The sequence below is a fragment of the Dipodomys merriami genome, unplaced genomic scaffold, assembly GCF_024711535.1.
Source record: "Dipodomys merriami isolate MVZ:Mamm:240054 unplaced genomic scaffold, mDipMer1.0.p SCAF_19, whole genome shotgun sequence".
NCBI classification, from domain to species: Eukaryota; Metazoa; Chordata; class Mammalia; order Rodentia; family Heteromyidae; genus Dipodomys; species Dipodomys merriami.
In genome coordinates this window covers 23817501-23845236 of record NW_027203270.1, presented here as the reverse complement: position 1 = coordinate 23845236, position 27736 = coordinate 23817501, and the positions used below count along the sequence as shown (strand labels likewise).

At 43.3% G+C, this 27736-nt stretch overlaps 1 protein-coding gene across 2 annotated transcripts in view; it reads right to left on the bottom strand.

The window, feature by feature from the left end:
* The window catches only part of Dhx8 (DEAH-box helicase 8), a 40870-nt gene extending 17252 nt beyond the window's left edge, over nucleotides 1-23618 (bottom strand). For both annotated transcript variants that reach the window (XM_070027797.1, XM_070027798.1), the window contains exons 1-14: nucleotides 23408-23618; nucleotides 20442-20527; nucleotides 19498-19570; nucleotides 19026-19108; nucleotides 16746-16855; nucleotides 15285-15668; nucleotides 14050-14194; nucleotides 13753-13956; nucleotides 11847-11934; nucleotides 7634-7731; nucleotides 5886-6033; nucleotides 2622-2803; nucleotides 820-1014; nucleotides 7-192 (exon numbers count right to left, since the gene is read on the bottom strand). In XM_070027797.1, the coding sequence (XP_069883898.1) occupies nucleotides 7-192; nucleotides 820-1014; nucleotides 2622-2803; nucleotides 5886-6033; nucleotides 7634-7731; nucleotides 11847-11934; nucleotides 13753-13956; nucleotides 14050-14194; nucleotides 15285-15668; nucleotides 16746-16855; nucleotides 19026-19108; nucleotides 19498-19570; nucleotides 20442-20527; nucleotides 23408-23555 (2130 nt within the window). In that variant the 5' untranslated portion in view covers nucleotides 23556-23618. The remainder of the gene's footprint in view (nucleotides 1-6; nucleotides 193-819; nucleotides 1015-2621; nucleotides 2804-5885; nucleotides 6034-7633; nucleotides 7732-11846; nucleotides 11935-13752; nucleotides 13957-14049; nucleotides 14195-15284; nucleotides 15669-16745; nucleotides 16856-19025; nucleotides 19109-19497; nucleotides 19571-20441; nucleotides 20528-23407) is intronic.
* Between the last annotated feature and the right edge of the window lie 4118 nt (nucleotides 23619-27736).

Below are 27736 nucleotides of genomic sequence, written 5' to 3'. Positions count from 1 at the left end.
ACTTACCTTTTTCAGCAACCCAAAAAGCACGTCTGTGTGAATTGTTCTTTCATGGGCCTCGTCCAACATGATGATGGCGTACTGAGTGAGGTCAGGGTCAATCAGGCATTCCCTGAGCAACATGCCATCTGTCATGTACTTGATGACTGTCTCGGGACTGGTGCAGTCCTCAAATCGAATGGTATAGCCCACCTAAAGCAGAACAGAAGTAGAAAATCTAAGATACAAACCTCTCCTTCAAGCAATCATCAGGTAAAACTTCAACCCAGCCCCACTGGTACTCATAATCTTTTTATTTATTTTGGTTGGTTGTGGGGCTTGAAATCTGAGCCTGGGCACTGTCCCTGAGCTCTTCAGCTAAAGGTAAGCACTCTAACACTTGAGCCACAGTGCTACTTCCAGTTTTCTGAGTGGTTTATTAGAGATAAGTATCTCACAGACTTCTTTCCCGGGCTGCCTTTGAACCTTTGAACCACAATCCTCAAATCTCAGCCTCCTAAGCAGCTAGGATTACAGGCGTGAACCACCGGCACCTGCTACTCACACTCTTAATATAGAAATTTGACCAAGATTACAGAGATTTCATCTAGCAAAGTCTGCTTTGGACTTGACCCTGACCACTGACAACAATGAAAAGCTCTCATTATTTCTGATTTCTTACTGCATCCAACATGGCTAAAGTGAAAATCAGCTTTCTCATTTCTCAGAGAGAAATCAGGAAAAACAAACAAAAACTATCATTCTTACTTTACAGATGAGGGATTTGTACCTTCATACTTTTTATCTGGCATTTCCATAGCAGCTTTAGTAATCACTTACCTCTTGACCTAAACAACAACCAAATTCCTCTGATACTCTTTTGGCCACGGACATGGCTGCCACTCTTCTTGGCTGTGTACACCCAATCTTGCCTCTGGAAGTGTAGCCTGCCTCCGCTAGGTACTGGGTAATCTGCGTTGTCTTCCCAGATCCTGTCTCTCCAATAACAATTAGGATCTGATTGTCATGAACAGCCTGAAAGCAACAAAATGCAAATAGATCCATTAAAATTTGTCACACCTTATTCTGGATTAAATTACTAATGCTTCTGTTCAACATTAAATTACTAATGCTTCTGTTCAACATTAAATTAGAAATTACAAACACACCCATATAATGAACCCTATGGAAGTGTTTCTACCCATTGTCACTCCCAATCTCTCACAGCTCTCCCCATAAAGTTATCTTTTCCTTATTTCTGTACTATTTGTAACAACAAAAGGTTGTAATCAGCCTACAGGTCTATTAACATAGGACTAGCTACATAAACATACCTACATAAAAGCACTGAAAAAGCATTTTAAAAAGGGGCTGGGTGGTGGTTGCTCATGCCTATAATCTGAGCTACTCAGGAGGCTAAGATCTGAGGACAGTGGTTCAAAGCCAGCCCAGGCAGGAAAGTCCATGAGACTCTTCTCTCCAACTAACTACCAGAAAATCAGAAATGGAGCTGTGGCACAAGTGGTAGAGTGCTAGCCTTGAGCAAAAGAGCTCAGGGACAGAGCCCAGGGTCTGAGTTCAAGCCCCACAACAAACACCACTACCACCACCAACAACAAAAAGGAACGGGGGCATAGATCAGTGGTAGAGTGCTTGCCTAGTGTGTCTAAGACACTGGGTTGGATTCCCAGCATCCCAAAATAAAAACATAAAAAAAGAAAATCTGAGATACATTAATAAGTAAAAAAGCAAGACACCAAGCATATATATAATCTGCTGTCATCTACAAATATATACTGTATATATAAAATGCGTGTGTAGCACATATTTATACTTGTTTATACACTGTGTTGGTTGGATATGGTTGAAAAAATTCACTGAAGCTAGTAAACTTGGTTCGATGCTCTTATACACAAAACTCTAAAAGGCAGAAATAAGCAGCTAAAAAGCAAAGTCTCTGCCAATATGGATTCAGAATCTACCCTCTACTTATCCCTTTTGTGGTACTCAGGCCTTTATGCTTGCTAGGCAAGTTCTCTACCACACCTCCAACCCCTTTTTGCATCAGTTATTTTCAAAGTAGAGTTTTTCATTATGCTAGTGAAGGCCTGGGCTGTAATCCTCTTAACTTGTGGTTCCCCATGGTGCTTCCATGCAAGGTATCTGGTGTATGAAGCCAAAGTGCCCAGCCATTGGTTAAGATGGGAGTCTCTCCAACTTCTTTTTGCCTGATCTGGCCTGGAACTGTGAGCTCCCAGTCTGTGCTTACCAAGTAGCTAAGATGAATAGGCTTGAGCCACCTTGCAGTGGCTGTTCCTTTTTTTTTTTTTTTTGGTAGGTTATGGGGCTTGAACTCTGGGCCTGGCACTGTCCCTGAGCTCTTCAGCTCAGGGCAAGCACTCTACTACTTGAGCCACAGTACCACTTCAGGCTTTTTCTGTGTATATGGTACTGAGAAATTGAACCCAGGGGTTCATGCATGCTAGACTAGCACTCTACGACTAACTAAGCCATATCCCATATCCTTTTTTGGAAGGACCACTTCAAAGAAGAACATACCTACCTAGCCACTTTCTGTTCTAAAATGTCATTTCTCTTGGAAAACAGCCCTCCCCCCAATATATCACAGAAGGGCTTCCCACCTGGACCAGCTGCTCCTTCAGTTTATAGATGGGCAGGCTCTCCCTCTGCTCGAGGATGGACATCTGGGTCTTTTTCCCGTAAGAAGCTTTGTTGCCCCCAAAGGCATGCTTCTTCCACTCGGGAATGTCATTGGGCATCATTCCAATGCCCCTCATGTTGGCAGCAATCTGCCTGCCTTCCGCTGGAAGGGAAAAGAGACAACTTAGTACTACCCTCAACATGCCACAACATACCAGGGTAAACAACGAAACAGTAGATGGGAACCACATATGTGGAATTTCATTCAGCCTGATCCTTGAACAGTGGTGCTAAGACACTAATATGAAGAAAAGAATGGAGAGGGAGAGACAGGGCAAGGAGGGAAAGAGCCTAATAAATGGTATCATATACTTGTAATGCCCCCCCAAAAAAGAGAAAGGTTAGTATACAGAAGTAAAGACCCAATCACTTGAATCCAGCTATTTTCTTTAAATAAATAAACAACAACAAAAAACCCTGCTATACTCTGATTTCTCTTTAATAGAAATCTTTCACCTTAAAAAAAAAAAATAACTACTCTGCTGGGCACCAGTGCTCATGCCTGTAATCCTAGCTACTCAGGAGGCTGAGATCTTAGGATCATGGTTCAAAGCCAATCCTAGCAGGAAAGTCCATGAGACTCTTATCTCCAATTAACCACCAGAAAACCAGACGTGGCACTGTGGCTCAAATGGTAGGCACTTGCCTTGAGCTGAAGAGCTCAAGGGCAGCACCAGGCCCAGAGTTCAAGTCCCACAACAAAAACAAACCAAACAAAAAAAAACTGCTTTACTGAAATGCAAATCATATACTATATCCCCTTTTCCAAGTGTCCAACTTGGTGGTTTGTTGTATATTCACAATGACAGTTGTGCAAACATCACCATTATCTAATTTTATTTGATTTTCTGTATTACTTTGTGTGTGTGCTGTACTTGAGATCAGGGCCTTGCACTCTAGCCCAGCCTACTTTCTCACAGCTGGCACTCTGTCACTTACACCTCTATTCCAGCTTTTTTTTTTTTTTTTGCCAGTCCTGGGGCTTGAATTCAGGGCCTGGATACTGTCTCTGAGCTTCTTTTGCTCAAGGCTAACACTCTACCACTTGGGCCACAGCACCACTTCCAGCTTTTTCTGTTTATGTGGTACTGAGGAATCGAATCCAGAGCTTCATGCATGCTAGGCAAGCAATCTACCACTAAACCACCTTCCAGCCCTCTAGTCCAGCTTTTTGATGGTTAATTGAATATGGAGTTTCAAGGACTTTTCTGCCTAGGCTAACTTTGAACATGTTCAAGTCTTTTTTTTTTTTTTTTTTTGGGGGGGGGGGTCCGGTCATGGGGCCTGAACTCGGCCTAGGCGCTGTCCCTCAACTCTTCAGCTCAAGGCTAGCACTCTACCACTTGAGCCACAGTGCCACTTCTGGCTTTTTTTTCTTTTTGCTTATGTGGTGCTGAGGAATCGAACCCAGGGCCTCAGGCATGCAAGGCAAGCACTCTACCACTGAGCCACCTTCCCAGCCCTCAAGTCTTAGTCTCCTAAGTAGCTAGGAATATAGATATGTGTCCCGTGCCAGTAATCTTATAAAATTTTCATCATTCTAAAAAGAAATCTCAGCTGGGACCCTGCACATATTCCCCCTCTGAAAGCCTAACTCCTATGTATCCTTTATCATTCCTCTCAATCTCTACAGGTAGTAATATCCTATAACCTGTAGTTCTACCACAATACTTCATACAGCATTCATCGGGAAATAATTTGCTATTTGGTAATTATCTAGTTAATGTCCACCTCCCTTACTAAGTTGTAAGCCTCATCACAGCAAGGATCATGTCTAATTTGCAGCTTTATCTCCAGGCAACTAACACAACTATTGACTCTGTCCAATAGTTAAGAATTATAGCACAAAAAATTACAAGAAAGGGAAGTTTTAATATTATATTGTCTGTCGTATTTTTTTGGGGGGGGGAGGGCCAGGCTTGGGGCTTTAACTCAGGGTCTGAGTGCTGTCCTTAAGCTTTGGTGCTCAAGGCTAGGACTCTACCACTTGAGCTACAGCTCCACTTTCAGCTTTCTGGCAATAAATTGGAAATAAGAATTTTACAGATTTGTCTGCTTGGGCTGCCTCTGAACCCATGATCCTCAGACTCCGACTCCTGAGTAGCTAAGATGATAGGTGTGAGCCACTGCCACCGGCACCCAACTTTTTTTTTTTTTTTTAAAACAGGAATTGAACTCAGGGCTTCACCCTTGCTAGACAAGTACTCTACCACTTGGAACATAGTTATGTGTCCAGCCCCTAAATAATTATCATTTTTCCCCCTGTTTATTTGATACTGAGGAATCAAACCCAGGGCTTCATGCATGCTAAGGTCGCACTCTATAACTAAGCCACATTCCTATTATCTTTAGATAATATCATCTTTTTTGGTGGTGATGGTAGTCATGGAGCCTGAACTCTGGGCCTGGGCACTGTCCCTCAGCTCTTCAGCTCAAGGCTAGTGCTCTACCACTTGAGCCACAGTGCCACTTCCGGCTTTTTCTGCTTATGTGATGTTGAGCAATCAAACCCAGGGCTTCATGCATTCAAAGCAAGCACTCTACCACTGAGCCACCTTCTCAGCCCCAGACAATATCATCTTTAGAACTAAATTTAAAAGGTTATTTAAAAGAATAATTTAAGCCACTCCAATTATTTCACCAAAGTTATTTAAACATTTGTTTTAAAGATCTGCTTATAAAATACATTAATATTCTGGTGCTGGTAGTTCATGCCTAGTAACTACTCAGAAGGCTGAGACCTAAGGATTGCAGTTTAAAACCAGTCTAGGCAGGAAAGTCTGTGAGACTTTTATCTCCAATTAAACAACAAAATGTGCTAAGGGGAGCTGTGGCTCAAGTGACAGAGCACCAGTCTTGAACAAAAAGCTAAAGGATAGTATCCAGACCCTGAGTCTAATTCCTAGTACTAGCATACACACACATATACACACATTCTTACACAAATAACAAAAAAAACCCAGCAGGCTGGGATTATGGCTCAGTAGTAGAGCACTTACATGCCCAGCTTAACTAAGATCTGGGGTCAATCCCCAGTACCACCAAGAAAAATATGGCAAACCAACATGCTCTAAGACAAGAGGAAAACTGAGGCTACATTTTCAGTACATGTTGGCACTACTGTGTCTACATACATATAAAGGCTCAGATTTCTGAACAAGACCCACAACCTCCAATGGTCTTACCATCAGGCAAAGGATCAACCCAGTGTTTGTTGAGTCCCATGGGAATAGAATCCATCTCCGCTTCCCGCTGGGCTTGCTTGAGTTCCCGCCTTTCCTTGGCCAAAGCACTCTGCATCATGGCAGCCTGGGAGAGGGAACCATCTGGGTTCTGCAGCAACAGAGAGAAAAGCAACACACATTAAGTGCCTAGGAAATAAAGGCAGGTGGTTAAGCCACTATGATATAAAGTCTTAGACCACAGATGAAACACAGTTCTTATCAATCAACCAGACTACATGAAAGCAATGGATAAACCATAGCATACACAAATAACACAAAAAAAAAAACAACTAAAGGAACTGGGATTTTTAACTTGAAAATGAAAAAAGAGAATTAGGAGCATTATTACTTTTACTTATTTATTTACTTAGTTTTTTGCCTGTTGTGGAGCTTGAACTCAAGGCCTGGGAACTGTCCCTGAGCTCTTTTGTTCAAGCCAAGTGCTCTAACACTTTGAGACACAGTTCCACTTCTAGTTTTCTGGTGGTTAATTGGAGATAAGAGGATCATGGACTGCCTGATCTGGCTTCAAACCATGATTTTCAGTCTCAGCCTCCTGAGTAGCTAGGATGACAGATGTGAGCCATTAGCACCCAACCTTAACTTATGACTTTTAAACGTTAAGAACTCAAGAAACGGATAGGAAGTGCTGGAGGCATGGCCCAAGTGGTAGAGTACCTGCCTAGCTGTCCTAAGGCCCAAGTTCAAATAAGGAAGGGGGATAGGGGGAGGGAAAAGAGGGAAAGAGAAGGGCTGGGAATGTGGCTTAGAGGTAGATGCTTGCCTAGCAGGCATGAAGCCCTGGATTCAATTCCTCAGTACCACATAAACAGAAAAAGCTGGAAATGGTATTGTGGTTCAAGTGGTAGAATACTAGCGTTGAGCAAAAGAAGCTCAAAGACAGTGCCTATGCCCTGAGTTCAAGCCCTATATCTAGAAAAAAGAAAAAAAGAGAGAGAGAGAGAGAAAGAAGAAAGGGGTAAGGGGAAAGGAGGTAGGGAGAAAGGGAAAGGAGGAATGGAAGGGTAAGGGAAGGGGCAAGAATTCTGTTATATGACCCTAAGAACTTCAGACAAATGTGGCACTCAGAGATCTCAGCTCCAAGAGCTAGTAATCAGCTCCATCTAGAGATGGACTATATTTCCTTCAGGGCTGGTCAACTCCCCTACACTAACCAGAGTGCCAGCTGATGTCAGATGACCTCAGGGGAAAGAGACACCGCAGGAATTGCAGGGGTACACTAGAAGTGCCATATAGGTGCTGGTCTGGAAGGCTTTTAAATGCTGTCTCTTCCTAACTGCTGTGTGCATTCTGATTTGTATTTTCCTCACAGCTTTGCCCTCCACCATACCCAGTGCTATTCCTTTTGATGGGGACCAGCCACTATTGGCAAGTGAACCTCTGAATGTTGCCTTGGAATCTGCAAGATCATTCATTATTCAAACCCTGAGTAACTTGGACAAAGAAAAGATGACAGATGAAACTCTATGCTTTTTTTAATCTATGCTTTTTCCCTAAACACACTAAATGAATGTAAACAAAACTTAACCAGGCAAAAGCAGCAGAGCTAGGCCAGTCTCCACACATTCTAGGTCCTAGCTAGTAGCTAGGTGGCCTGAGTTCTGCTATACAGATTGAATAACATGATCTGTTACTTGAAGAAAAGAAGTTCATTGGTATTTCCAGATAAAAGTCCCAGTACTTCTTACCTTAACAATTTTGATGGGGCTCATGTCCATGCTTTGCTTGGTGTGACCTCTCAGGAATGGAGGCTCTTCCTCAACCAGTTCAATCTCAAGGTCCTCATCTAAAAGTCCAGCAAAAAGAAAATTAGGAGCTGAGAATGTGGCTTAGTGCTAGAGTGCTTGCCTAGCATGCATGAAGCCCTGGGTTCTATTCCTCAGTACCACATAAACAGAAAAAGCAGGAAGTGGAGTTGTGGTTCAAGTGGTAGTGTGCTAGCCTTAGCAAAAGAGGCTCAGGGACAGTGCCCAGGCCCTGAGTTCAAGCCCCAGGACTGGCCAAAAAAAAAAAAAAAAAAAAAATTAAAAAGAAATTTAGCCATAAACAAAAGAGAACCAATAATTTTCACCAGATCAACTATCTTTATCAAAAGGACAGCAATGGCTGGAGACTAGTGGCGCATGCCTAAAATCCTAACTATTCAGGAGGCTGAGATCTAAGGATCACAGTTTGAAGCCAGGCAGCTCATACAATTTTTTTTAATTTTTTTTTATTGAAAGATACTATACAGAGGGTTACAGTTACATGAGTGAGGTAATGAGTACACTTCCTCTTGAACATTGTTACCCGCTCCATTGTTTTCCCCCTACCATCCCCTCCCTCCCTCCCTTCCCCGAGGTTCTTTTTTTTTTTTTTTTTTTTGATTGTGATTAAGTGATTACATAATTTCCGGAAATTCACAGTATTGTGGAATAATGATGCTCATTTAAAGTCACAAGTTCATTCTAACTTTCCTGGCAGCTCATACAATTCTAAGAGACTCTTATATCCAATTAATCGGCAAAAAAAGCCAGAAGTGGAAGCATAGCTCAAGTAGTAGTAGTGATAGTGCAGCCTTGAATGAAAAAGCCTGGTACCAGCATAATACATATACCCAAAAGACAGTGATACAAGTAAAACTCTAACCTAGTGAATGTCCCTCCCACTTTCAAGACCCTAAAGCCATTTCTAGGGCATTTGTGATGCTCCATAACACAAACTAATTAGACCTATTTTCAAAAGAAACTAAGCTTGGGGAAAATACTATTCTGACATTCTAATTTGTTTCAAGACATTTGCCATTCAACCTCACAGGGAATAATCCTTAACCCATATAGTCTAGGCAACACCTTTTTGTTTTTGGTGGCAGTCCTGGGGCTTGAACTCAGGACTTGGGTACTGTCCCTGAGCATTTTTTTACCTCAAGGCTAGTACTCTACAACTTTAGGTCACAGCTCCATTTCTAGCTTTTGGGTGGTTAATTGGAAAAGCCAAAGAGTCTCATGGACTTTCATGTCCAGGGTAGCTTTGAACTGTAATCCTCAGATCTCAGCCTCTTGAGTAGCTAGGATTACATTTGTGAGCCAATGGCATGGAGGGAACAGTGTTTTTAATTGTTGGATAAGTGGACAATGCTAAATACCAGTAAGGTATTATGTATCAAAGTGTACATTATTACAAAAGTTTTAGGAAACAATTTGGAGCTGGCTTATAAAATAAACACACATTTTTCCTACTACTCAGTAATTTTCTGTATATTATAAGAAAGCACATATATCTTAGTATATAGCAACATGCACTAATTGGCAAATACAGAGGTCTCATAATAGTCTTATATGAAAAGGCTTAAGAGGGGGGGCTGCAAATGTGGCTTAATCATAAAGTGCTTGCCTTGCAAGCATGAAGCCCTGGGTTCGATTCCTCAGCACCACATAAGCAAAAGAAAAAAGCCGGAAGTGGTGCTATGGCTCAAATGGTAGAGCACTAGCCTTGAGCTGAAGAGCTGAGGGACAGCGCCCAGGCCCAGAGTACAGGCCCCACGACCGGACCCAAAAAAAAAAAAAAAGAAAAGAAAAGAAAAGGCTGGAAGTGGCACTGTGGCTCAAGTGGTAGAGTGCTAGCCTTGAGCAAGAGAGCCTCAGGACTGGCAAAAAAAAAAAAAAGGCTTAAGAGACAGGCACTGGTGGCTCACGCCTGTAGTCCTAGCTACTCAGGAGGCTGAAATCTGAAGAATGTCGTTCAAAGGCAGCCAGGGTAGAAAAATCCATGATACTCATATCTCTAATTAACCACCAGAAAACTGGAAGTGGTGCTGTGGCTCAAAGTGGTAGAGCACTAACCTTGAGTGAAAAAGCCCAGGAACAGTGACCAGGCCCCAATTTGAAGGCCCACAACTGACCAAAAAAAAAAAAAAAGGCTTAAGAGAAAAAATATATATCTCTATCATATATCCATCAAAAAAAGTAAAATGGGAAAGTTGGTCGTTGTGGTACACCTGCAATCCTAGTATTTGGAAAGCTGAAGGCAGGATGATTGTGAGTTCAAGGGCAGCCTGGGCTACACAACTGGTCTCAATTAAAAAAAAGTAAAAAGAGGCCGAGATTTGAGGATGATGGTTGGAAGCCAGCCTGAGCAGGAAAGTACTTAAGACTCTTATCTCTAATTAACTTCCAAAAAGCTGGAAGAGCTGTGACTCAAGGGGCAGAGTGCTAGCCTTGAGCAAAAAGATTAGGGACTGTGCCCTAGCCTTGAATTCAAGCCTCAGGCCTGGTGCACACACAAAAAAGGAATAAATTAGAGTAAACTTATTCTAGAACAAGGAAACCAAATGAAATATAATGATAAATATCAATATAGGTTAAGTATTAAAATAATGATTTGGGGCTGGGAAGGTGGCTCAGTGGTAGAATGATTGCATTGTATGCACGAGGCCCTAGGTTCAATTCCTCAGCACCACATAAGCAGAAAAGTCCAGAAGTGGCACCGTAGTTCAAGTGGTAGAGCACTAGCCTTGAGCTGAAAAGCTGAGGGACAGAGCCCAGGCCCAGAGATCAGGCGCCATGATTAACAAAAAATAAACAAATAAATAAATAAAATGATTAAAATGAGCAAAGTCTAAAACCAGACTAATGTGTTTAGGGACAAATATACAGATAATAAACTTTAAAGAAAAGAAAGTGAATGATTAACACGAAATTCAGGATGGTGATTACCCCTGGAAGGAGAGAAGGTTTTCATCAGAAGGAGGCAGCTTCAAAGAGCTGGTAAAGTTCTGCTTCTCAAGTTGAATAATGAGAAAAAAAGCTGCTCACTTATTATAGCTATATAAATCGCAAATACAAGGATGTGGATTTATTTCTGTATTTTGGTTTTTTTAAAAAAGTCATTAATAACCAGGTGCTGGCTTACTTCTGTAATTCTAGCTACTTAGGAGGCTGAGATCTTAGGATTATGGTTTGAAGCCAGCCTAAGCAGAAAAGTCTGTAAGACTCTTATCTCCAATTAACTACCAAAAAGCCTGAAGCAGAACTGTGGCTCAAGTGGAAGAGCACTAGCCTTAAACAAAACAAAGATCAAGGCTGACATCCTGGCCCTGAATTCAAGACCCAGGAACAGCACAAAACAACTACAACAGAAACCCATACTAACAGGCTGAGCTCATTACTATTTCTTTTTTTTTTTTTTTTTTTGCCAGTCGTGGGGCCTGAACTCTTGGCCTGGGCGCTGTCCCTCAGCTCTTCAGCTCAAGGCTAGCCGCTCTACCACTTGAGCCACAGTGCCACTTCCGGCTTTTTCTCCTTATGTGGTACTGAGGAATCGAACCCAGGGCTTCATGCATGCAAGGCAAGCACTCTACCACTGAGCCACCTTCCCAGCCAACTCATTACTATTTCTGAGACAACTCAATCATCTAGGTAAATCCAGCAATTATGCAATAATTACCAAGTTTACAAAATCATTATTTACTCCCTAAAATAAAATTATAACCCTTTTGTTGTGTGTCAGCACAAGACCTTGAACTCACAGCCTTGAGCTCTTGCTTGGCTTTTACACTAAAGTTGGCACTTCACCACTTGAGTCACAGCTCCAACTTCTGGCCTTTTGCTGGCTAACTGAAGAATCTCTTGGCTTTGTCTACTCAGGCTGACTCTGGAGTCCAATCCTTCTTAGCCTCCTGAGTAGCTAGGATTATAGGTGTAAACCAGCAGCTCCGAGTTCAATTATAACCTTCTATAGCCTATAAACTTATCATAAGCAGTAAGTATAACAATATACACTTGGCCTTTGTGCTTCAACAAGAAGCAAGTGGTAAGCCCAGAGGAATAGATGATTAGTAGACATTGGGCTGAACTACCAACAGCCCAATGACTTATTTATGTTCCCAACCCATTATCCCACTCAATACAAAGGACAGGTTACCTTCATCATCATCCACCTTAGGAAGGATGCCAGTCTCTTCATCAAAGTCTGGAAACTCTTCTTTGGAAAGGACATTGGCAGCAATCATCTAGCCAAAGGATAGAAGGCAGCATTTGTAATTGCTAGATCAACACTTTTTTTTTTCTTTCTTTTTTGTCAGTCCTGGGGCTTGAACTCCTGGCCTGGGCACTATCCCTCAGCTCTTCAGATCAAGGCTAGCACTCTACCACTTGAGCCACAACGCCACTTCTGGTTTTCTAGTGGTTTAATGGAGATAAGAGTCTCATGGACTTGGGGCTGGGAAGGTGGCTCAGTGGTAGAGTGCTTGACTTGCATGCCTGAGGCCCTGGGTTCGATTCCTCAGCACCACATAAGCAAAAAGAAAAAAGCCGGAAGTGGCGCTGTGGCTCAAGTGGGAGAGCGCTAGCCTTGAGCTGAAAAGCTAAGGGATAGCGCCCAGGCCCAGAGTTCAGGCCCCACGACCGGACCCAAAAAGAAACAACAACAAAAAAAAGAGTCTCATGGACTTTCCTGCCCTGGCTGGGTTTGAATCATGATCCTCAGATCTCAGCCTTCTGAGTAGCTAGCATTACAGGCGTGAGCCACCATCACCCAGCAACATTCTTTTTTTTTTTTGGTTGGTCGTGGGGCTTGAACTCTGGGCCTGGGTGCTGTCCCTCAGCTCTTCAGCTCAAGGCGAGCTCTCTACCACTTGAGCCACAGCACCACTTCCGGTTTTCTGGTGGTTTATTGGAGATAGGAGTCTCACAGTCTTTCCTGCCCGGGCTGGCTTTGAACCGCGATCCTCAGATCTCAGCCTCCTGAGTAGCTAGGATTACAGGCATGAGCCACCATCGCCCGGCCCCAGCAACATTCTTTACATGCAGGAAACCAAGGGTTTTTTCCTCCTCTGACCCAAAATGTTAGTGCCTCAAATGGCACATACCTTATTCTTGGAGCTCTACAACACTGCTAAGAGCAGAGGTTCAGAAGTTATTCCCAGGAAGAACTTAACACCTTTCTTATTTCCACAGCACTCTACATATCTTATTGCATGACACATTACACATGGCCATTCCTAATTACTTCTTGGTTAGCTTTTCTGCTCCCTTGGATTTTGTTGTTGTTGTTGTTGGTCATGGGGCTTGAACTCAAGGACTGGGCGCTATCCCTGAGCTATTCTATCACTTTGAGCCACAGCACCATTTCTGGTGGTAAACTGAAGATCAGAAACTTATTGACTTTCCTGCCTGGGCTGGCTTTGAGCCATGATCTTCAGAGCTCAGCCTCCTAAATAGCTAGAATACAGGCTTGAGCCACAGAAGCCTGATACGGACTTTTTTCTTCCTGGTCCTGGGGCTTGAACTTAGGACCTGGGCACTATCCCTGAGCTTTTGTGCTCAACACTAGCACTGTACCACTTGAGCCACAAGCTTCACTTTCCACTTTTTGGTGGTTAGAAAGAAGTCTCACAGACTTTCTTGCCTGCCTGCTTTGAACCATGATCCTTATATCTCAGTCTCCTGAGTAGCTAGGATTACAGACATAAGCCACTAGCACCCTTGGGCTTTTTAAGTTCCTCAAGTGAATGAATCATTTGTTTTTGGAGCCCTACTATTAAACAGCCCTTGGTACATCTTGGTTCTAAAGCTTCACAGAAAATGGTGGAAACAATAACAAAGAATTAAACAGCAACTACTATCTGTCAGGCACCAACCTAAGAGTTAACTCTATTCACCTGTATTCCCACACTGTCACTAGTAGCCCTGTTTGACAGATGAGTCAAAGACCACACAATTAGTAAGTGGTCAGAAATCACACCAGGACCGGTGCCTAGGGCCCACATCCTAGACCACCGTGCTACATGATAAATGGCCCTGTGGCTGTGAATGATGATGGCCCTAACCTGTTTGATCTCCCACTTCTCTGGGTCAGAGATGCGGGTGAGGCGCTTGCGCTCCAGAGAGTCATCCTCTACTTCGGGGGCACTGACAAGGGAGAGGTGAGTGGGTCTGTCCGGATTCCGCATTGAAGTCTCCTCATTGGTCTCCCCAACCAGATTTCGCCGTCGATTTGGGTTTAGATCTTCTCCCGTCTCTTGATCTACATCCTGGGACACAGAAACACAGGAACTAGCTCATTTGCTGTCTTCTTACGCTCTCTTGGTCAACAGATGTGCCAACTGGCTGGACATCTTACCTACCTTCATGCTCAAGCTGGTCTTGGTCCCAGTGAAGGACAGCACTTTGACTTTGACTCTCTGGCCTTTGCTCACCACATCAGCAACATTGGCCACACGGCCTTCCCGCCGAAGCTCAGAGATATGCACCAGGCCTTCCCACCGCTTCCTAAGGGAGACACAGTCATATTTGGATCATGCCTAAAAAACCTTTTTCCTAAACCAGTATCTACCCTTATTGAAAACAAACAAAAGAAAATACAGTTTTTGCACACATTTTTTTTCCTGTCAGTCATGGGGCTTGAACTTTAGGCCTGGGTGCTGTCCCTCAGCTCTTCAGCTCAAGGCTAGCACTCTACCAGTTGAGCCACAGCGCCACTTCCAGTTTTCTGGTAGTTAATTGGAGGTAAGAGTCTCATGGATTTTTCCTGCCCGGGCTGGCTTTGAACCACAATCCTCAGATCTCAGGCTCCTGAGAAGCTAGGATTACAGGCGTGAGTCACCACTGTGCCTGGTGTCTTTGCACATTTCTTCTAATCCTAGCACTTAGAAGCAGAGACAGGAGAATCATGAGTTTGAGGCCAGCCTGGGCTATGTGATAAGACTCTGTCTCCATAATATATGAGAAGGATCCTAAGCCCACAAGGTAAATAACAAGAAGGTCAAATAATACAACAATATTAACATTACCACTCTCCCAAAGAAAAGATGTGGTTAAGAGGATAGGGTGAGGAGATATAAATTCTCCAGCAAAGGGTAGATCTTCTCAAAGTTGAGGAAGAAAAGCTCTAGCACATTAAAAAAAAAAAAAAAGGACAAGGCCAGGATCTAGTGATCCTAGCTACTCAGGAGGCTGTGACCTAAGGATCTTGATTCAAAGCCAGTCCAGACAAGAAAGCCATGAAATTTATCTCCAGCTAACCAGCAAAAAAGGCAGAAGTAGAGCTGTAACTCTAACAGTGCCAGCCATAATAAAAAAAAAAAACTAAGGATAATAACCAGAGCATAAGTTCAAGCTCCAGTCTTATCATGAGAAAAAAAAAAAGTCAAAGAGTGGTGGTATAGCAGTATATAGCAGAGACCTTGCCCAGAGGTCTTGGGCTTGATCCTGGCACTTCCAAAAAAACCCAAAAACATAAATTTCTAAAAACTTGGTATAGTTAATTTGATTAAAGTGTCAATAAAGCATAACATCTTGGAATGTGAAAACTTCAACATAAAGGTCTGCACCTCATTGTTGTAAAAGTGGTGACCATTACCTTAGTCCCTCCAGCTGTACAAAGCATCCAAACTGCATGATGCTGGTAACTTTGCCATTGTAAATGTCCCCGATGGCAGGCTCCTCAGGGGGAGGGCGGTCCACATGCTTATCCCGCCATCTGTCCAGATTTCTTTCTCCATACTTATCCCGGTCCTTTCGATCTTTGAGGGGGCTGTGACTCTTGCTCCTGGACCGATATCTAGACTTCCCTTTATTTCTCTCTCGGGTCCTGGAATGTGATCGAGAGCGGGATCGGTATCTCCGCTTGTGGTCTCTGTCTCGCTCTCTGTCTCTGTCTCGCTCTCGGTCTCGCTCTCGCTCTCGGTCACGGTCTCGATCTCGGCTCCGACTCCGACTCCGCTTCTTTTTCTTTGTCCTGTCCCTAACAAATCAACAAGTACCTGTTTGAAAAAGAAATCAGCCCAATTTCATCTTTGCATCCCCAAACATCCAGCACAGTGCCATACCCATGGCAGGTATCTACTATGTGCTGAACTCAATTAGCTTCAATGATAATGACACTCCTGCAAGCCAATAAAGAAACAGGATACATACATATTTAGCCTTCTTTTTTTTTTTGGGTGCTGTTACTGGGGTTGAACTAAGAGCCTGAACACTGTCCCTGAGCTTTTTTGCTCAATGCTACCATTCTACCATTTGAGCCACAGCTCCACAGCTTCTGGCTTTTTGGAGGTTAAGTGGAGATAAGAGTCTGGCTGGAGCAGGTGCTCATGGCTCACACCTGTAATCCTAGCTACTCAGGAGGCTGAGATCTGGGGATCACGGTTCAAAGATAGCCAGCCTGGGCAGGAAAGTCCATGAGACTCTTATCTCCAATAAACAACCACTGGAAGTGGCGCAATGGCTCAAGTGGAAGAGTGCTCGCCTTGAACTGAAGAGCACAGTTCAAGCCCTACAACTGACAAAAAAAAAGTCTGAGCCGGCACTGGTGGCTCACGCCTGTAATCCTAGCTACTCAGGAGGCTGAGATCTAAGGATCGCGTTTCAAAGCCAGCCCGGTCAGGAGAGACCGTGAGACTCCTATCTCCAATAAACCACCAGAAAACCGGAAGTGGCGCTGTAGCTCAAGTGGTAGAGCGCTTGCCTTGAGCTGAAGAGCTGAGGGACAGCGCCCAGGCCCAGAGTTCAAGCCCCACGACCGACAAAAAAAAAAAAAAAAAAAAAAAGTCTGGCTGGTTTTGAACCAGAATCCTCAGATCTCAGTATTTGAGTAACTAAGCTAACAGGTGTGAGCCACCGGTACCAAGCACATTTCACCTCTTTTAACTCCAATCTCTTATCTAGCATTTGCTGCATAAATACTCTTAACCAGGAACAATGAAAACAGGCCCAAGAATGATAGATTCCACAAAACTGCCCCAAATTTTGCTTAACTGGCCTAAATAACACAACTATTATAGTATCATAAATTTAAAAAAACAGGATACTAGTGACAAACCGGTGTTCGGTGTCTCTCTGCTTCTCTTGGCCTGCTGCACTGGGCATTAAGGCTTCCAGTTCCTTTAAGACATCCACAGCAACCTTCACATCATCTTCATCCAGCATGGTCTACAGGTGCAGAGATGAGCAAAGTTAGGAGGAAAAGGGGATAAAAACACAAGCACCCGTCGGGCACCAGTGGTTCACACCTGTAATCCTAGCTACTCAGGAGGCTGAGATCTGTAGATCACGGTTCAAAGCCAGCATGGGCAGGAAAGTCTGTGAGACTCTTATCTCTAATTAACCAAAAGAAAACCAGAAATGGCACTGTGGCTCAAGTAGTAGAGTACTAGCCTTAAGCTGAAGAGTTGAGGGACAGCACCAGGCCCAGAGTTCAAGTCCCACCACTGACCAAAAAAAAAAAAAAAGTTTCCCAAAGAGCCGTGAGCTGATGGCTTATGCCTATAATCCTAGCTACTCAGGAGGCTGAGCTCTGAGGATTGTGGTTTGAAGTTAGCTTGGGCAGAAAAATCCCTGTGAGACTCTTCTCTCCAATTAACCACCAGAAAAACAGAAGTGGTGCTGTGGCTCAAAGTGGCAGAGCAGTAGCCTTGAGCAAAAGAGCTCAGGGACAGCACCCAGGCCCTGAGTTCAAGTCCCATGACCCTACACTTCCTTCCCTGCTTTGCTCTCCGTGGCCCTACCACTGACATCATTCTCTATAATGTACAGTGGGTAGCACTGTATACATATAATACAAGCAGCATTTTTGGGGGCTGGAAAGGTGGCTCAGTGGTAAAGCGCTTGCCTTGCATGCATGAGGTCTGGGTTCGATTCCTCAGCACCACATAAGCAAAAAGAAAAAAAAGCCAGAAGTGGCACTGTGGCTCAAGTGGTAGAGTGCTAGCCTTGAGCTGAAGAGCTGAGGGACGGACAGCGCCCAGGCCCAGAGTTCAGGCCCCACGACCGGACCCCCCCCAAAAAAAAATAATAATAATACAAGCAGCATTTTCATCATATGAGGAAAACCAGAGGTGATTTCAAGTACACAAAAAGATATGTAGAAATTATGTAGATATGTACAAATACTACACCATTTTATATAAGGAACTAGAGTACAGATTTTCATGTAAGAGGGTTCTGGAGCCAATCCCCTGCAGATACTGAGAGGCAACTATACCTACTTATTACATTAGACTACTTACATGTTTATTTCCAGTTCACCATCCCAAACTATAATATAGTCATCAAGAAGGAAAAAAATAGATTGGAGTTTTAACTCAAGCGTTAAGAGTATCAACCAGAGGCAAAAATGCTGAGTGAGAGTTTGAGACACTGAGTTCAAGTCCCAGCACCAGCATACCTCCCCCAAAAAGAGGAAAACTCTTATCTATTCTGTTCATTGTATATACTAGATATAGAACTTTGAATAGTGGTTGACATACAAAATAATAAATACTTGCTAAAGTGAAATCTAGAAGTCAAAATACCTAAAAAAAAAAAATGACACCTTTTAATATATGTAATGGAAAAAAAAATCTAATTTCACACATTAGACATGTACCAGTAACTGTAAGTTACTTCATAATGATCTCACATTTCTGATCCATCCCTAACTCCTTTCCCTTCTCTGAACCCTTTAACACTATTCTATGCAAACATAGTTCAAGCTCAGGGAGCAAACAAATGCTTTCACTCTGAAAAACAGGTCACAGCACAGGGCTCCGGTTGCTCACGCTTATAATCCTAGCTATTCAGGAGGCTGAGATCTGAGGATCAGAGTTCAAAGCCATCCCAGGTAGGAAAGTCTGTGAGACTCTTATCTCCAATGAACCACCAGAAAACCGGAAGTGGTGCTATGGCTCAAGTAAGAGTGCTTGCCTTGAGCTGAAGAGCTGAGGGACAGTGCCCAGGCCCAGAGTTCAAGCCCCACGACCAACCAAAAAAAAAAAAATTGAGCCGGGCACCAGTGTCTCACGCCTGTAATCCTATTATTCAGGAGGCTGAGATCTGAGGATCTCGGTTCAAAGCCAGCCCCGGCAGGAAAGTCAGGAAAGTCCGTGAGACTTTTATCTCCAATAAACTACTAGAAAACTGGAAGTGGTACTGTGGCTCAAGCAGTAGAGCGCTGGCCTTGAGCTGAAGCACGCAGGGACAGCGCCCAAGCCCAGAGTTCAAGCCCCATGACCAAAAAGAAAAAGAAAAAGAAAAGTTACAATTCAGAGAGTCACTAACGAGACAAAGAATAGCGGTGGAGGACACACACTGAGAGCAGAAGTTCTCAAAATGGTATCCGTACCCGAACAGATGGGTTGTCTGGCTGGCAAAGGACCGGGAAGAGTTCTTTCAGCTTTTCTTTTTCTGTTTTGGGTTTAACTGGATCTTATTTCATTAAAGAGCATGAAGAGGTTAAAAAAAAAGAGAGACAGATTTAATATTATTAATAGTTAACAAAATAACTTCAACATTACATTTACATTAAACTGAAAAAAGAATGTGGTATTTTTGTTACATGCTAACCACATAATTACTAGAAACACAATTTAATTTCCTATTAAGCACACATTGCCTGAAGAACCCCCAACAAACTCTCCGGCCATGTACAAAGAACAGTGTAGCAGCACCCACTGGCTTAGGTCTTAAAGTCATGTGAAAAATTTTACCAGAACGTTCACTCACTATCAGCTGCTGAGAGGAAAACAGCACAGTTTATAGGATGTTCATAATCTAAACCAGGCTGGACGCTGAGGTCTGCTGGAAGTTATGCTCACCTTTGCTAGTAGAAGGCTTTGCTGGAGGGCGCATGGTTTGTATGAGTCGAAGTAGATTACTAATAAGAGAATCCTTTGAAAAGAAATACAGAACAAAAATTGTCAGCCATTAAACCACTGATTAAATATACCTAGAAAAGGGAAAAAGACAACCTGGTGCCAGTGGCTCATGCTTATAATCTTAGCTACTCAGGTGGCGAAGATCTGGAGAAATGCAGTTCAAAGCCAGCCTGGGTAGAATAATCTTGCAGACTCAATTTCCAACTAACCGGTAAAGTGTTGGTTGGGGGCATGGCTCAAGTGGTAGTGTCACTATGAGCAAGCAAGCCAGGTTTTTCAAGGTCTTGAGTTCAACCACAATACCAGCAGAGAAGAGAGAAGAGAGAGAGAAGGGAAAGAGGGAGAGAGGGATAGAGGGGGAAGGAAAAGAGGGGAAATAGGGAAGAGAGAGGAGAGAGGAAAGAGAGGGAAAGGAGGGAAGAAGGAAGAAATAGAGGAGACAGACTGTCTTAGTAGAAAGGGTGATATGTACTTGAACTGAGCTAACTAGAACAAATGAAGCACCAGATACCAATCAGCATTAAGCCAGATTAGTAGATCCAGAGAAAGCTGATGTTTAGGACTCCTTGAAAAGTCAATTTGTTACCTTCATCCATTTATTTCCCATACTTCCAACATCTTGAATCTTGTTTCTGCATTCAAGATTCACAGAACAAATATATAAACATCCACAGAGAGGAAAGCCCACTGCATCTCCCTACAAAGGTGTCTCAAGAAATCGGGTTCCCTTGGCCCTCCTTCATGGCACGAAAACATTACTCATTTAGTGGCTTACTGAACTGGTACATACAGTCTCCTGTCTATATCCAAACCCTGTAATAAGTACTATCAAAACTTAAATTTAATAGTGACATTAAAAAAATAGTAACATTAAATATACATACTGTGAATTCTGCTCCATTTTTGACAAGAGAAGACTTAAATGTATCAAAGGTGGTATTTTTCTCAGCAAGACTGATCACAAATTCAGCTACAAAGGAGAAAAAAGAATTGAAAAGAAACTTGAGGAAGAAATTAGTTTTAAGCATATTAAAGAACAAGACTAAACTGGGTGCTGGTGGCTCATGCCTGTAATCCTAGCTACTCAGGAGGCTGAGATCTGTGGGTTGCAGTTCAAAGCCAAATTGAGCAGGAAAGTCCATGAGACTCTTATCTCCAATAAAACTACCAGAAAACTGGAAGTGGTGCTGTGGCTCAAGTGGTAGAGCTAAGGTACAGCACCCAGGCCCAGTGTTCAAAGCCCCATGACTGACAAAAACAAAACAAAACAAAAAGACTAATTAGGATATCCAACTGTCATAATGACCGAAGGATATAATGTAAAGAAAGAAATTTTAAATGGCTGAGATTATTATCCTTGTATACCGAATTAAGTATTATTTTTTTTGGTCCCTAAGTACTTGGGTTTTAATTCAGGATTTTGCATTTGCTAGCCAGGTGTTCTATCACTTGAACCAGTCCTTTTGGTTCCGCTTATTTTAAGATAGGGTCTTACTCTTTGCCCTAGCCAGCATGGGCCATGAGCCTCATATTTTGCACATAACTGGGATGCAGGTGCCCATTACCAGTCCCAGCTTTTTCTGTTGAGATGGGGGGTCTTGGGCACTTTTTGGCTGGAATGGCCTCAAACCTCAATCCTCCTATTTCATGAAGAGCTAGGATTACAGGTGTGAGCCACTGGGACCTGGATTTAAAGAGAACTGTGTGCATGTGTGCACAAGCACATGCACATGCTGGTACTCAGGAGCTAGGCACTCTTCCCTTAGCTTTTTTGCTAAAGGCCAGAGTTCTACCACTTAAGTCATAACTCTACTTCCAACCACTTGAGTCATAACTCTACTTCCAGCTTTTCACTGGTTAATTGGAGATAAGAGTCTCAGGATATGAGATCTGAGGATTTCAGGCTGGCTTTGAACCATTATCCTCAGATCTCAGCCTCTGAGGGCTAGGATTACAGGCGTGAGCCTTTTTGATGACATTAAGTGAAAGTCCAGAACCATCAAGCTACATGGTTATAACTTATGCATAATAAAGTTAGCATGGAGCTGGGAAGGTGGCTCAGTGGTAGAGTGCTTGCCTTGCATGCATGAGGCCCTGGGTTCCATTCCTCAGTACCATATAAGCAGAAGTGTTAGCCTTGAGCTGAAGAGCTGAGGCTCAGAGTTCAGGCTCATGACCAACCAAAAAAAAAAAAAAAAAGTTAACAGCAATGCAATGGTTAACAGTTGTTTGGCATTACTGTCAAGCACTATGCTAAGGGTTTTAAATGCTGTCCTCAAGATCTTCCTAAGTAGGCACTACTATCATATTGGTATTTAAGACACCATCCTAAGCTGTAATCCTAGCTATTCAGGAGGCTGAGATCTGAGGATCAGGGTTCAAAGCCAGCCCAGATAGGAAAGTTCACAAGACTCTCTAATCTCCAATAAACCACTCAGAAAACCGGAAGTGGTGCTGTGGCTCAAGTGGTAGAGCGCTAGCCTTGAACTGAATAGCTAAGGGACAGCACCCAGGCTTAGAGTTCAAGCCCCAAGACCGACAAAAAAAAAAAAAAAAAAAAAAAAAGACACCATCCTAATCAATCATAATTGGTGGAGCCCTACATTTGGAATCCAAACAATTTGCCTCCACTCAAATTCTTAGAGACAGTTGGAGAGAAAATTAAGTCATATGATGTTCAGCGTATCAAACTTAAGGAGCATTTTATCCCAAAGCAGGCAGGAGTATATTCATATTCATCAAAGTTTTTAGGTTTCAGATTTTGAGTTTAGGGATGCTCAACCTTGGATGGAAGGCAAGGGAAAAATAAACTGTCTGCAGCGCATCTTCCTAGATGCTATGTGTTGACTCTGTAAGGAAGACATTACCATCTCACTTCACATACGAAAAAAAAAAATAGCTTCAGAAAAACTATCTCTCACTTGAAGTCATGAATCTGATCTCACTGACCTTTTTTTTTTTTAAGCGGTGGTGCTGGGGAACAAATCTACACTACCACTGTACCATCTCCCCTGCCTTCTCTTACCACGTGACTCTTGCTTCCCTCCACCCTTCCATCTGACTTTCCAACATATTTAGAAACAAGAGCAGTCAGATGGCAATTTCTCAGTCATCTTCCTACCACCAGTCTGTAAACCCACCTACATTCACAACAACATACTCCTGTTGGGCTGGGAATGTGGCTTAGTGATAGAGTGCTTGCCTAGCATACGTGAAGCTCTGGGTTCCATTCCTCAGTACCACATAAGCAGAAAAATCAGGGCCACAGGATATATTGATTCAAGTCTGGCTGTTGTTCTCGCTCTCTCTCTGGTTGTGCTCACAGCTCTCCCCGTGGGCTTTCCCTCCCTTCCTCTCCTCTTTCTCTTCCTCCCCCTCCCCCCCCCCTTTCTCTGGCCAGTCCTGAGGCTTTGAACTCAGGGCTTGGGGACTGTCCCTGAGCTTCTTTTGCTGAAGGCTACCACTCTACCAACACTATCTCCCAAAGGCTAGAGGACCAAATAAGACGAAGTAAATAGACCTGGCCAGAATGCCTGGCATACAGTTCACATCCAATAAACAAACGTCAGTCATAATTATCCATCTACGAGGCGGCAGCTGCTGCTGTTGTTAAATATGTTTAAGCACCGAAGACTGAAAAAATAAAAACAAAAACTAAGTAGAGATGGTCAGCCCGGCCTGACTCAACGGTTCTGAGAAGTGGTTTCTAACAGTTCAGTTTGGAAGGTCTTCAAGCAGAGACCAGGGCGGCTACCTCCCTCCATTTCAACCCCACACCGCCCATCACCTCCTAGCACCGGCTTCGCTCAACCCCCAACTCCGAAGGCCGAAGGGACCTTCTCCAGCTCACCTAGATCCTTGTCGTTGATCCCTAAGTGATTGTCCAGTTCCGTGCAAACCTTCGATACCAAAGACAAGTATTCGAGTTTGGCGAGCTCCTCCGCAGGGCCTGGCTCCGAGGCCATCAGGATTCCCGCGGTGGCCACAGCCACAGCCATAGCGACAGCTTCGACCCCGATGGCCTCCTTCCGGACGGCCAGCGCTCACTCGGAACTGCAGCTTTTACTTCCGGGTCTCTGCGCGACTTTGTTTACGGTAAGCTGAACGCGAAGGAACTTTTCTAGTCCCTCGCAGGCGGATCATAGAGCTCACACAGGAAGTTCCTGAGGAAGGGACGGCAGGAGGGAGTTGCTCGGCAGACCGAATAGCGCCCTCTATAGGTGAGAGGACTCTCCCCGCCCTCAGTTCCCGCGACGTTTATTCTTAGAACACTCCCGCACGACGTCAACAGAGGGCGACAGTGGCCTGCTCCAGGAGCGCCGGGAGGAGACCGCCGCGAACAGCATGCGCATGCGTCTTCGAAGCCATAAGAAAAGCTAAATTCATTTCTGAAACTCTATGTTCCTAGGCCTCTCTCCTCTTTTGTGGCTCCTGGTATTTGATCTCGAGCGACTTTAAACGATGCATTCTGGTTCTGTCATTGACTCTTCTCATTTTAACAGATGAGAAAAACACTGACGAGCTAGGTGACCTTCGTCAAGTTCCTCTGTTCCTCATCTGTAAATGGGAATAGCATGGTTCTAACTGCTTTACATGAGGACTAAGTGAAATAATCACTGGAGAGCCTGATGCATGATAGGCATACTGCAAATGGCAATTGCTGTTATGGCGCAAGGCTGAAACAGTGGTGCTGAGATCAGTCAAGCAGCCTCCTGTCTTGTGAAACTTCCCAAATTCTACTTGTCCTGTTGCCAATAATCATTCGTCTTCTCAGAACTCATTCTTCACCAATTATCAACTGTGCTGTGAACTTAAGATCATAAACTCAGGTCTCCCAACTTCTGCAGGTCTCTTGCCCTTTGAAACCCTAAGATAAGGTGAGGCTATTCCCACACTTCTGTACTCAATGTGACAAGGAAGGAAACAGAAGCACCCTAAAGCAAGTAGGTTTGATTGACCCTATCAATCAAAGGGAAGAAAATTAGCCCCTCCTGCTTTCTGTTTTGATTGCATTGCATTCCTGTACCTGTGGATTGCATTTATCTAGCATTTCACAATGGACTAGAGAATTGCAGACAGTCAGAGAAAAACCTGAGCTGTGGTTTTCACTGTTTCCAAGAGCTAATTCCCTGCTCTAGGTTCCTCAGAAATCAGTACTGCACACGCTGAGCTCTTGGCATGCCTCCTTCTCTTTTTCCCCATGAATGGAATGGAAAGGGAAACACTGCAATTTATCCAACATGCTCAACTTGCCAGCTTGGCCTTAGAATTTCAGAGGTTTATTTCACTTGATTTCCTTTCTCTGTGCCTCTTTGCCTTTATAAATTAATATTTCTAGGTTGTATATGGTGGTTTATGCCTGTAAACACATCTACTTGGAGTTGGGGGAAAGGAAGATAATGGTTCAAGGCTAGCCTGGGCAAAAAGTTAGTGAGATCACATTTCCATTTAAAAACCAGAGGTGGTAGTATATACCTTTCATTCCAGCTATTCAAGAAGCATAGGTAGGAGGATCCTAGTCTGAGGCCCAGTGGACAAAAACACAAGATCCTACATGAAAAGTAACAAAAGCAGAAAAGAACTCAAGGCATGTCTCAAGATAGAATACCTGCCTAGCAAGTATGAGGCCCTGAGTTCAAGCCCCAGTACTACCAAAAAAAACCAAAAAACCCTAACAGCATTTCTATTCTTCTGTACTCCAAAATTTAACTGGAAATAGGAGAATCATGAGTTTGAAGCTAGCTATGTAGTAAGTTTGAGGCCAGGATGGGCTAAATAAGGTGAGATCCTGTCTCAAAAAGAAAAAAGGGGGGGGGAGGCTATAGAATCATAACATACAAGTAGTAGCAGTAAATACAACAAGAGCTTTTATACTTGTTTAGGAATCACTGAACATAAGTCTCCATAGTAACATATTAACAGCAAAGCTATTAAATTTTATTTTCATATGCCACTAACTGCTCATTTTCAGCAGTGACAGTTTTATGCAATACTATGTATTTCCTGTAACACCTAAGAATTATGAAAGGTAAGGAAGTGGCGCTGTAGCTCAAGTGGTAGAGCGCTCGCCTTGAGCTGAAGAGCTGAGGGACAGCGCCCAGGCCCAGAGTTCAAGCCCCACGACCAAAAAAAAAAAAAAAAAAAAGAATTATGAAAGGTAAACAAATCTATTGAGAAAAATAACAGTTTAAACAAAGATGAACGTGGAATCCTCCTACTTTCTTTCCATGTAAGAGACACGGAACCAATTACATGCCTGTAATCCTAATGAGATCTGAGGATCATAGTTTGAATCCAGCCTGAGCAGAACCATGAAACTCTGGTCTCCAATTAACCACCAAAAAGCTAGAAATGGAACTGTGACTCAAATGATAGAGCACTAGTCTTGAGCACAAAAGCTCAGGAACAGGGCCCAGACCCCAAGTTCAAGCCCCAGGCAAAGAGTGAATGTAGGTCCCTCAGTGGTGGTATACACCTGTAATCTCTTCCCCTGGAGGCTGAGGCCAGAATATGGAGACTTTTAGCTGCTTTGGGATATTTTCATTTTAAACTATAATATCAGATAAAATTAATTGGCCACTACAGTTATTGGTAGTTGCCAGTAATATAGTCACATGTATTCAAAAAAATGTTTTTGTTGGTGAGAAAAATCACAGGGCTCCCTGATACCAAAACAAAACAGTGTTACAAACCAAGACAGCCCTAGCTTTTTCTGCTGGGTTGAAGCAGGGACCTTGGGGAAAGTTCCCCTGCTCTAGACAGTAAAATCAGAACAGTCTGTGGTTAATTATTGATTGCCATTCAACAATTATTGTCTGTGTGGTAAGGAAGAAGGGCTTGAAACTAGGAGTGGAACTCAGGGCCTGGATACTATCCTTGAGCTTTTTCACTCAAAGCTATTCTCTACCACTTGAGCCACCCTTCTGCTTCCAGTTTTTTGCTGGGTAATTGGAGATAATAATCCAACCAGGCTGGCTTGGAACCAGGATCCTCAAACCTCAGCCTCCTGAGTAGCTAAGATTACAAGCCATTAGTGCTGGGCAACAATTCTTGTCTTTTCCTGGGAAACTTCAGGAAAAAATGACCCAACTGGAAAGCCTGCTGTCTATCTGTCCTAAAGACACTGGCAAGAATGATGAGAAGAGCCTTTCCTCTGAGGTCCTTGCTGCTGAGCAATAGGACTCCAGAGAAAGGAATCATCCCTTATTAGCCACTTGACTTTTCCCCAGAATTCGTCTCTAAATTGGAAACAATTCATCAGAATTGTATTGGACATCTACTTTTTTTCTGGCATTAGGCCTTAAACTCAGGGGCTCAGTGCTGTTCCTTAGCTTTTTCACTCAAGGCTGGTGCTCTACCACTTGAGCCACACCTCCACTTCTGGCTTTTTGTTGGTTACTTGGAGATAAGAGTTCTCATAGACTTTGAATTTCTCATAGCTGGATTTGAATTTCTTTTTTGTTTTTGTTTTCGTTGGTTGTGGGGCTTGAACTCTAGGCCTGGGCGCTGTCCCTCCTCTCTTCAGCTTAAGGCAAGCACTCTACCTCTTGAGCCACAGCACCACTTCCCTGGCTTTGAATTTCAATCCTCAGATCTCAGCCTCTTGAGTAGCTAGGATTATAAGTGTAAGCCACCAGCTCCCAGCTTGTTAGCTACTTTGTGCCCAGGCACTGTGGTATGTTCTGGAAAGGATCATGAGGGATCTGAAAGATAGCAGAAAACATTAAAAAATGAAAACAAGAATATTCTGAATGCCACACTGATCCGAGAGCTCTGGGCAGAGCTGTGTTTATAACTCAAATCTCTCTGCTGCTTAAACATGAGGCAGGTGATTAGAAGGCAGAAAAACAACACAGATCTGTTTCCTGTCATCTGGAGGCAGTTGGGGAAGGGCAGGGAGGAGTCAGTCCCCGCCAGGGCCATCTCATGAGGTAATTTATTCTGTTGCAATCTTTTATTTGTCTATCTTATCTTCAGTGGACAAGAGCAGCCTCAATTTTGTGCAAAACATTCCTGACCTAAAATTCCCTCTCTTCTTAGATTATTAACCTGCCATCAATAATAATGAATGCTGTACAGCTTTAGAATATTAGGTAAAAATCATTCTTCCCCAGCAGATGTTTTCTCTTTCTTAGTCAGGTTTCCAATTTTCTCTTACTTTAAGGCTATTTTTAAACTC